The 11,589-nt window shown below is 45.2% G+C and overlaps 1 protein-coding gene across 1 annotated transcript in view; it reads right to left on the bottom strand.

Moving 5' to 3' along the window:
* LOC104511791 (transcription factor CP2-like protein 1) overlaps positions 1-9,116 on the bottom strand; it is a gene marked incomplete at its 5' end in the record, with an annotated part of 27,854 nt that extends 18,738 nt beyond the window's left edge. The window contains one exon of the mRNA XM_010154537.1: positions 8,963-9,116. Within this exon, the coding sequence (XP_010152839.1) occupies positions 8,963-9,116 (154 nt within the window). The remainder of the gene's footprint in view (positions 1-8,962) is intronic.
* Between the last annotated feature and the right edge of the window lie 2,473 nt (positions 9,117-11,589).

The following is an 11,589-nucleotide window of genomic DNA, read 5'->3' as shown; positions in this document are numbered from 1 at the left end:
CCCTACCACTTTCTTGTGGGAGAGCCAAATACATGCCTTGGAGACAAATTTTCTGGAGGAAAATTTCAGTGCTCATTTATATATGAACATTTGGCTGAGCCCTACTCTTCCCAGACTTTTGAAGATGGTCTATTTCACAGTGGTGACACTTCATAGCTAACAGGCACTAACAGAAACACTCCTCATTTACAGTGGTTTCCACTCAAATGAGAGAGATGTACATTTCATTCCTCCAAGACTACAGTATAACTTGGAATCAAGGACACAACACCAGCCAGTAGACAAAGAAACACTCCCAGTTGCTAAGTTCACTGTGTGCATTAGGGTTTCTCTTGACTAGACCTCATTGCCTTTGTTGCACCCAACCTAATCTAAGGCATTAAATACACTTTGATTTTTAATACAAACTAATCAGTGAAGAAATTATGGACTTCTGATGGAAAGCTGAAAAAATATCTGCCCTGTGAAAATAGTATCTTCCTGTATTTCCACTTCTCCAGCATGTACTTGAAACACCCAGGACTATCTTAGTCACATCTGTCCAGCCCAGAAAAACCTCAGCCCCCTCTGTGTAAGTAAAAAAAATACAGGCTTTTTCTGGTTTCAACCTGTTCTGGGCCAATTGCCCTACCACTTTCTTGTGGGAGAGCCAAATACATGCCTTGGAGACAAATTTTCTGGAGGAAAATTTCAGTGCTCATTTATATATGAACATTTGGCTGAGCCCTACTCTTCCCAGACTTTTGAAGATGGTCTATTTCACAGTGGTGACACTTCATAGCTAACAGGCACTAACAGAAACACTCCTCATTTACAGTGGTTTACACTCAAATGAGAGAGATGTACATTTCATTCCTCCAAGACTACAGTATAACTTGGAATCAAGGACACAACACCAGCCAGTAGACAAAGGAACACTCACTCACTGTGAGTGCACTCACTGTGAGTTCACTGTGTGCATTAGGGTTTCTCTTGACTAGACCTCATTGCCTTTGTTGCACCCAACCTAATCTAAGGCATTAAATACACTTTGATTTTTAATACAAACTAATCAGTGAAGAAATTATGGACTTCTGATGGAAAGCTGAAAAAATATCTGCCCTGTGAAAATAGTATCTTCCTGTATTTCCACTTCTCCAGCATGTACTTGAAACACCCAGGACTATCTTAGTCACATCTGTCCAGCCCAGAAAAACCTCAGCCCCCTCTGTGTAAGTAAAAAAAATACAGGCTTTTTCTGGTTTCAACCTGTTCTGGGCCAATCTGGACAACAGGTTTTATAGCTCTCTAAGAGTAGCTTTGTGTGTAATATTTACTTGAGTTTCAGATAACTAAGAAGAATGGTGCCGGGTGAGGGTGCTGAAGACCGATGCAGAAAAGCTGAGTACGACTCCTGACCCCACCCAGCAGCTCCCTCAGTTGCTCTCAGGTAAGTCATTTCCATCACCACGTTTTGGCAGTAAGAAACTGCAAGAAATCAAGAACCACTTGCACACCTGGGTACTCGGTCAGTGCCTGCCACAGAGCAAGAATATGTGATTCACAAACATCCCATCCGAGCAGACCGTACCTTACGCGTAGGTCACAAATGTGACACTGAGCTAGAACACGAGAAATCTCACTCCTCAAGTGCCTACTGCCTAGTTCCAGGAACATGTAATAAATGCATTGTTAGAAAGCAAAGGAAATAAAGGTATTTTTTTCCAGCCTTTTCAGAAAGAAGGTATCATACATTACACTTATAAAAACAGCTAATCATGTCAAACCTGCAGAATTTTCCAAGCATCTTATTGTTATGATTTGGGAAAGATAATTGAAAAATTTCCACATCATCTCAGATTGATAGGTACATTGATACAGACATCAAATGCTGTAAAACTACAGGCAAAGATTTCACTATGATAATTACAAGAATCTCTAAGTAGATAAGGATAACGGGGGAAAATTAAAAAAGTGACACAGAATATAAGGAAAACATACTACAGATGTCCTCTTACTTCTCACTACCCTCAGAGGAACTTCTGAGCACTTGCTTCCTTCTGGGCTGTATCCAGAGAAGCATGGCCAGCAGGTCAAGGAAGGAGTTCTCCCCTTCTACTCTGCTGTTGTGAGACCGCACCTGGAGTGCTGCGTCCAGCTCTGGGGCCCCCAATGTAAGAAGGACATGGGCCTGTTGGAGCGAGTCCAGAGGAGGCCATGAAGATGATCAGAGGGCTGGAGCACCTCTGCTATGGGGACAGGCTGAGAGAGTTGGGCTTGTTCAGCCTGGAGAAGAGAAGGCTCTGGGGAGACCTTATGACACCTTCCAGTGCCTGAAGGGTGCTGGCAAGAAAGCTGGGCGGGGACTTTTTACAAAGTCCTGTAGTGATAGGACAAGGGGTAACAGGTTTAAACTGGAAGTGGGGAGATTGAGATTAGATATCAGGAAAAAATTCTTCATGGAGAGAGTGGTGAGGCACTGGGACAGGTTGCCCAGAGAAGCTGTGGATGCCCCATCCCCGGAAGTGTTCAAGGCCAGGCTGGATGAGGCTTTGAGCAACCTGGTCTGGTGGAAGGTGTCCCTGCCTATGGCATGGGGGTGGAACTAGATGGTCTTTAAGGTCCCTTCCAACCCAAATGATTCTATGATATTGAAGATTTATGGAAATGGGAGAACAGAATCCAGTCTAGGGGCTTTCAGTAGGAGTTGTTCACAGGCTACAATCCAGCAAGTTCATAATCTCATTTGAATTTCATCCAGATGTCAGCAACAGAAGAAAGGATCACGGAAAGAATAAAAAACAGTCTCTTGGTGAAGACAACTGAGATTCTAGCTTCCTAGGGACAACAGAAGTCAGATGCTCTACTTATGCAGAGGTGCCTTGTCATCTGAAGCAAGATTCATAGTGAGCTTAGGGATGGTGTGGTTTGGAGACAGGGTTGTTTATCCCGGGCTGCCAAGTGAAGACAGAGCTGCCAAACATATGGGGAAATTGCTGCTAGCACAATTAATGGCTTCAGCTGAAACACCAGAACCTACTCAGAGCTGTCTTCAAAGTCAGGCAGGAGACAAATTCCTTCTCCAAAGATGAAGAGGTGCACCACAAAACCAGAAGTACCAAGTAGCCAGTCTCAGAAACAGGAAAGACAAACCAGCTTTGTTAGCCAATTTTTAAGCCATTCAGACTTGAGAACAGAGTGAAAAGGGGTCAAGGAGGAGTAGAGCATGCCACAACAATCAGGGATCAAGGATGCATAGATGGGCAGCCACCAGACAGCACGCGATACTCGGTCTCAACAACAGAAAGCCATTGCTGTGCTTGTGATCTCAGGCAAGGGTGGAGTGCATGTTCGCACGGGGAGGCCACCAACAGCAGAGCTCCTTGAAATACCCAGGGCCTGGTCAGTAATGGCAGTGATTGTTAGGAAAACAGGCAGTTCTTAGCATGGGACAAAGCAAAAATAGCCCCACAAACAGAGCTATAATTAAACCAGAAGCACACCCAGGCAGAGCTGGTCACTCAGCCTTCTCTACACTTCATTTAAGCAAATAAGGAATTGTTCCAGGAAAACTACAAACATTCAGACAGTTGTGACCCCATAAAAACTCAATTACGTATGAGTTAACGTCAATACAAAACAGCTTTTTTCATTTACTGTAAATCCTGTGCTTAAAACTGGGTTCTCTGGCTGTAGAAGATTAGACAACTGAATTTGAACTTTAGGCTTTTTAAGGGAGGCAAAGGTTCTATTTTGCCTTCTGTTGGCAAGTGATTTCATCTCCTACACAAGCAATTGGCTTGAAGATGTCCTCTTCAGCTGCCCATTGCTTTCTCCACATTGGAGGAGAAACCAGGATGTCTGCAGTGAGCTGACGCAGGACAACACCCAGCAGGTTTTAAAACCAGCACAGTTTAAAGCGTACCAGTTTGCACACGCATGTCTTGAACCTGGATACGTGCCTTGGCACCAAAGGGCTGAAATTTGGGCCTTTTATTTAGGTGACCCAAGCTCAAACTAAGTCCATCTTTAGCTTTGTGAAGCATCTGTTGCTTATGCACCCCTACAGCCACACTGCCAATACCGTCACAGGTCTCCTCAAATGTTAGTGGTTTTCTCTCATGGTTTGCGTTTTTGGCTTGTTTGTTTTCTGAACTGTCTAGGACTGGCAATAAAGATGACTCTTGGAAGACACCGTAAAGCAGAGACGGCCAGCCTTCCTAACCCTAACCAGCTGTATACTAAAATCCTCCCGTGGCCAAGAACCACAAGTCACATACCGCAGATCTGGAGAGCTGAACAGAGCCCAGGAAAACTTTACAGGCAGGTGGCGACCAGTTACTCTGAAGTACCACTAAGGGACAGGGCTGCATTTGTCATACAGCCTGCTCTCAGTGACCCTCTGCCACCAACCTTAACCACCCTCTATTTGGAGTAATTTAGATCTGAGGCTCCGAGCCAACCCAATGCTGGTCATGAAACAAAATCACGACTTGAACAGCTCACAGTCCACATGTGGTTCTGGCACTACGAGCTGATTCCCTTGGGCAATGACTTTCAGGTTTTTTTGTGTTTCTTGGCTTTTTGTTCTGTTTTTTAAAGGAATGATTTTATTACCTCACATTTATTAGCATCCAGATCTACTGTACAACGCTAGTTTCCTCTGCATTCCTCCTGGTGCAGTTTCTGGAACCACCTTCATTGCTCCCATTTCTGTCCATGTTTGAAACTAGTTTCAGCCAGCCATGGTCAAACCACACCCCATATGACTGCAGACCATGCAACAACTGCATCAAGCCCTCTTGCTAAAGCAGCGGTTTGTAATATGGTTGCTGGTTGATTGTTTGTCTGAAAACCCCTATCCACAAGAGACACTGAAATAACGCTAAAAGGCAGGCTGGTTCCAAAAATGTTAGGCGATGTTTGTGCTGCAGACTTCTGGACAGTGTAGTTCTGCAGACAGATGCAACCCCTGACCAAAGGGGCGATGCCAACAGCAGTTCCTCATGCAAGGACACAGCACCTTTACCAGTTTCATGGACTGAAGGTGGAGTGATGTGTTAAGACATCATACTATTAAACCTACACATGGTCCCATCAGATGACCAATTCTCCTCAGATCCAGTAAAGCTCTCTTCACGCAGGAGTCGCCCTAAGGATTGGCAAGCTAAAAATCACGTTCAATTTGGGCTAAAAGGGCTCTGGCTTCCCAAGGAATGTGGGAAGGCAGGGGGTGGGTGGGGGAAGAGCTCAGGAAAGACAAGTGTAGTGAGTCAGTCTTTGGAATCCAAGCTAAGGATTTGGCTTTAGTTACCTCATTTACAGGCTGGTTCTAGAGCTGCAGCCAGCGAGCACTCACAGTTTCAAACTGGAGCAGACAAGCTTGGAAACCTGCCACTGCCTAATGTCCCCAAGTCAACTTAATGCAACAGCTAAGCTCACTCCCTTACCTTATGGTCCCTCACAAATGCTTCCCCCACTCTTTTGCCACCCAGTTCTTCCAGCTTTCCCCACTCCACAGCTGTCAGAACTGACCTTTCTTCCATTCAGTCCTGTGCATAGGCTATATCCTGAGCTGCCCCACTCACCAACCACCACTGAACCAGTCACATGTGAAGAAAGTGTTTCAGGGCAGGGAGCAGAGTTACTGAGTGGTGAAGATCTCCAGTCAGGAAGAAACACATGGGCAGCAAGAGTCAACCAGCAAGCAGAAGAGTTCAAACCCAGCCCTGTGGAGAGCACACTGGATGTGAATGGCTTTGTTGGAACTGGGACAGCCACTGCATCTTTGTGCCTGCCTTACTAGAGGCCAGCTGTGACTGACACTCTCACCAGCACAGACAGGATGGAGTGACATCCATTAATGAAGTTACCCATTTGCTAAAGTAATCAGTCACAAAACTCAAGCATGCAAGAGAGAAGGGAAGTTTTAGGCAACAGTGTTTGGCCAGACCATGATTAGCAGAGAGAGGGTAAGGTTCAAGAGGCATCCCTCTGCTTACAGTCAGCCCACAGAAATAAGGCGTAGGGAATGGTCTAAATTGCTTCATGAGATGGCTATGGCACTACAGCTGGGTCACAGTGCTGTGGAGCTAGTTCTTCTGCCATGCCATGAATACTGGCTCCAGAGCCTTGGCCACCCTAGGTCCTCTTCACATATCTTCTCAGGATCATACAACATACTTCTATTAACGGGATTAATTTTCTGTCAGACCCTTTAGCTTGCACTTAGTTTTAGCTCAGGCAGGACAATTGGGATTTCATAGCTTATGTTGAGCAGGTCAAAGTAGAGGTTTGCAGCTCCCTCCTCTGGTTTCAGAGAAGGTAGGGGAGACTACCTACACAACATGTACCTGCTGGGAAACCATATAGCTCAAGAGTCAAACATGGCTCCCACAGAGAAGTGTTGCTGAAAGGAGCAGAAAATTTGACTCAAGCACTTTAATTTTTGCTTTTAAAACAGACACACATCCTACTTTTTTTTATTACAGAAGGTCAGTGCACGAGGAACATGCTCCTACCACAAATGTCAAAAAAGACCAAATCTTCTTTCATGTAAAAGTTCCTAAACACGAACCTCTAAGTGAAATAGGATGCTACATGCCAATTCCAATTGAGTCTTTGTCCTGGAATTGCAAGGGAAATCCTTATCTCTTTAATCTAAGGCAATACCCTCCACCAACAGAAATTGGACTCCCCAGCTCTGACCACAGCTGGTTGAAAGGTGTGTCCAGCATCCTTTTCTCCCCATATGTAGTTACCTTCATTGAAGGCCCAAGCTTCTCACAGCGGTTCATATCCACATGGGAACAGGTTCCAGTCCCTTTTGAATAATTACCACAGGCAAGGGACTTGGTATCAAGGTAGACTACATGTCAGATACATTTACAGTCATGGCCTACCCTTGCTACAGAAAGGGTCAATTCTGCGAGCGAGAATGCAGCCAGCGGTGTGGACTCTGAAGCAACCTGCTGGAGTGGAGCAAAATGGCTTTTAAAATAGGTACACTGCAAGAATTCAAGGAGAAAAACCAACACATCTACATACAGACTGCACTGAATTTCAAGAGGTTTTTCAAGAAATCCAAAGCATCTCAGTGTAAGGAAGACTACAAATTGCTTGAAAGCTTAAATAAATGAGGTGAAGATGCTCCTGAGAAGGTGGTAGGCAGATGCAAATCCCTGCTAAGAGGAACAGCAAGCAGTGAGCCATTCACATGTCAGGTGATGCACCACCTTTTACCTCTAACCACCCCAAAGACCCTCTACGAAAAGGTGCTGTTTCCACTCACTATGGCAAACAAACAGCACTAAGGGGGACCCATTTCTTCCCCCAGCCCCCTCCCAAGTCCATCCCATTGCACAGCTCCTGCCAGCCTCATCTCTGCTTTGCTCCTCCAGGTCTGTCCTGCCTCATGTTCTCCAGAGTGTATTCTGCAAGGATACATCCCACCTTCGCTCTCGAGGGATGAAAGACAGATGCAGAAGGTATGAGAACTGGTGATCTGCCGAGGAAATTGGTCAGTACTATGCCAAGATGGAGCAAGAAGCAACTCCTTGCAGTAGGAAGCAGGAGAAAGCCCAACACAACATGGTCTATCTGCAAAGGCAGTCTTACCTAGGCTGCTCCAGTCACACAGTTCTTTAAAACTCTCAGTATTGTGTGAAGAGTTGTCTAACTTCTGCCCTACCAAGGTAAAAACGCAGGCACTGCCTCATGTATGCTAAAACATTTAGCCATCAACTGCTTTTGACAACAGAAAATCTTTTACTCTGAAAAAGAAAAAAAAAGTAGTGTTTTACAGGAAGATTTTTCTCCATCTCAACCTTGATATGCCCCATATGACCTCCTGGGGTCTGCTGTATTTGGATGGATAAACTGGGACATCAGTCACAAGTCTTGAGAGTATTTTGATCTGTGAGGCAGCACAGTGCCAGCTAATGTGCCAGGAAACATCTGGCTCCTTGGAAAAGCCTGCAGCACACGGCCTGTCTTCCTAAGGGGGCTCCATGGGTCTACCAGCTAGCAACACCGATCCAGCAGCCAGACGCACCAGAAGTCAGATCCCAAAGGGGGTCAGAGCTCTGCTTTATACAAACGTGGAGAGACACATCGCCAGAGCAGCACCTGGGTGAGCTTCATGCTCAGTGCACAAAGCTTGAGGAGCTGGGGCAGTGTCCCAAAGCAGGAGAGAACCTCAGTAACATAGGGCAGGCAGCCCTCAGCTTGTTGCTAGGCTAATGCCCTTGTTCACAACCTGGCAGAAAATGTGTCATAATTTAGCATAATCTGTGCCTGGAGAAGCCTGATCCCTCCAGAATTCGTGTGCAGGAGGTGCTGCAAATTGACAGCCAAACTCCAACCACAGATGTGTCTGCAGAGATTCTGCCAAAGGGGAAAAAACAGAGAAACACGCAGTGCTTATTTATCCAGGAGTAGAAATTAGCCTATGAGCTCAGTTATAGAGCACTTTGCTGTACTGAACCCCAGGGACTGAGCAGAGCCACATCACCCAGCCAGTGGGAGCAACATCACACTGCCCAGACCACCGAGGAGCCCTTGGATACCCGCTAACTCATCCTCTGGCAACACCCTCCAGCAGCACTTGGAGACTTGCGATGTTAAGAGCCCTCCCTAACCCAAAGTTTACCAATCTGCTTAATTCATCTGGCCTCTTAAGATGAAGGTAGGAGGCTGCAGTTTAAATTGTCTGAGATCAAGCCAGTACCTGGCCACAGGGAACTGTGCATGTTATAGCGCTGCTTTAAGTCAACAGTTAAATGAATGGTAGTTCATTATTCTATGTCAGTTGGTATATAAATGTGAAAAATTAAATATTCTTCCTCTCCTCCACCCCCTTCCCCACCTCTTTCCTGTGTTTTCCCAACCCACTGCCCTCCCAGTGAGGCGTAAGTAGGAGATTCAATCTCTCATGAAGAGTTCCCAGGAAACATGCCCTGCTTCAGGGCAGTACAAAGCCTACCTTGGTTGAGGTAGGTCAGGGTTTCTTCGTGCAATTTCACAGCAGGTGACGTGGCCGTGCAGAGGACGTACTGAAAGGGAGGCAGTTTGGCATCATTTTCAGGAGACAGCTGTGGTTCTTCCTGCTTGAAGATCGGCAGTGCAAGGACATCTCTGCAATATATAATTCACACGTATTTAGTCAGACAGAGATTTCATGGAATATCCTAGACCCAATCTTCACTTGATTCTCATGCTCTGGGATAATGGAGATGGTCTCTGGAGAAACACTGAGTTACAACGGTTAAAAAAGAAAGAATTTAGCCTGTATAGTGTAAGAAGGCAACCTCTGCCTCTAGGATGTCAGTACTGGACACAGAAGGACACAGCATTAGCAAAGTAGAGTATTTTTAAGAATTAATTTATGGTTTTAAAACATAAATCAGATTTACTTTTCAGTTAAGAAGTCTTCCTGATGAGGAAAAAAATAATCAAAAATAGATTCTTCATCCTTATGGAAGTACATTTGTTTAAGAGTTCTTGGGTTCTCAGACAAAAGCCTTTCAGGAAAAAAAGAAGGCAAGAAAGGGCACTTTATTTTGACAGCTGAATGTCAGATTAGTAAGATGTCCACAGGTAGCAGCCAAGGGTGAGGAGCAGACAGCTCTGGTATAAAAAGGAGCCGTTCAGGTAAATGATGGCACGAACGGCTGGATTGAGTCATAACATCTCCTTGTGCTCCAATAAATCTGGTCCCGAGGAATCATGTAGCTCTTAAGACAGCATCTGACTACCTTCATAAACACACACAGAGGAGTGGGGAGCAGCTTCACCAAGACCTGCGCACAGTGCCCTGCTCGGTCCTTTACAAAGTTCATGCTGACCAGCCTGCTGATTTAGTGTCAGCCTGATCCCAACCCACACTAATCCCCAAGCAGGACAGGTATTAGCAAGGCTGAGAGCATAACAGAATGATTAGTGCAAAATGAGATGTCAGGAATAAACATCCTCATCAGAGCATGTCTGATACTGAAGAGCCACATTAGCCTTTCCCATGTCGCTAACGTTTCTGATCACTGTGTCCACCTACTTAAGACGTCAATATCCTTCCAAATTAGGAGGATTATGTTGAACACGATTCACCATAAGTAGTGATTATTTTTTTCTCCTCTATTTCCTGCACATGTGTGAAGACTCAAGATTCCCATTACAGAGGCTGCAGTTCTGCTCCTTTTAGTAATCCCATACACAAGCAGCTTTAAGAAAAGCTGTTCAGGAACATATTAGCGCGTACAGGCATGCTCCCTACGGAAAGGGCATTAAGAAATTTTTTCCTTGTCTGTTGAGTTAATGATCCACCCTGTGCTGACCCACAGCACCCACAACCTTGAAGGCTACCCAGGTCATCAGTGAAATGGTGCAGCATTTTATAGCTAACTGCCAAGGGCCTGGTTCAAACGCGGGTACTCCTATTTATGGCAAAACAAAGCCAGAGAGCAGTGTGCCACTTCACATATAGATGGGAGAAAAACACCCATCTCTGCTTCCTTTCCCCTCCAACCCCACGCCCTCCATATTATCACCAATGCAGAGGCATCCAGCCCCATTTGCTTACTGGCATCACTGACATAATCGCAGCTCTTGCCTAACTGAAGCTGTACTGAGGGGATTTGATATTTTTTCTTTATTCCTTAGTGGTGATGATGTACTACAGTAACAAAGTGACAGAAATGCCTGCAGTAGATTTTGGAAATCGATGGCATTGCTCCACACACGCAGGATCTGATACTGCTTCAGAGTCATCTCGCTCACCCCGGGTGCCAACATTTGCTCTTAACGCACTCATCTGCACAATGCCGTTGGAATGCATATTGCTTTACAGAGCAGGGCAGATCAAATACCTTGAAGCCTGAAAGTTCCTGCAGGAAACAGCGCACACAATCTGGCCCAGGTGCAACAGTTACAAGCGAGGAATTTGTACACCTATTCAGCCAAAACAGTTGAGAAATTTAGGCCAGGGGAAGTTGAAATTCCAATATCATATTTCATTCACATCAGGCTCCTAACACCCCTACACTTGCTGCAACAGCTGTCTGATCACTGAAAACTGTAAGCACGGAGGAATCCAGGATTTGGTTTCTGGAAAGCTTCACCATATTAAAGTGCTGGATGAAGCCACACAAGTTAATCACATTTTTATTCCTATAGCATTTGAACTAAGGAATACAGAAACTAAGGATACAGTGGTATCCCATGACTTTGGATCAAGCCCTACTCAAAATATTTCACCTTACTAAGTGTTAGGAACATAGAAAGATCTAAGGAACAGATCAAGGCTTAAAGGAATTTCTAAGCTATAGGTATACAAGGCATCACAATATGTGGACAACACTCTTCACTCAAAAGTTGCAAATCAAGTTGGGGGGGGTGGGGGGTGGGCAGAAATCAGGCTTTTATAACAGTTCCCATCTTTACAAAAAAAATAAAAAGGTGGAAACCCTTAACCCCCCACCCCCCAAGGTTTCACCATTATGTTAAAGCTTTTACAGTTCTGGTCTTAACCAAGGGCTGGGCCACCTACCTGGGGAGGGAGAAAGTTATCTGAGACAGTTCAGCCATCTGGCAGAACTGAAATACATACAGCGTTTC

This window comes from Eurypyga helias, unplaced genomic scaffold (genome assembly GCF_000690775.1).
Source record: "Eurypyga helias isolate BGI_N326 unplaced genomic scaffold, ASM69077v1 scaffold24276, whole genome shotgun sequence".
In the NCBI taxonomy this organism is placed as follows: domain Eukaryota; kingdom Metazoa; phylum Chordata; class Aves; order Eurypygiformes; family Eurypygidae; genus Eurypyga; species Eurypyga helias.
This window is presented reverse-complemented; position numbering and strand designations above follow the sequence as displayed.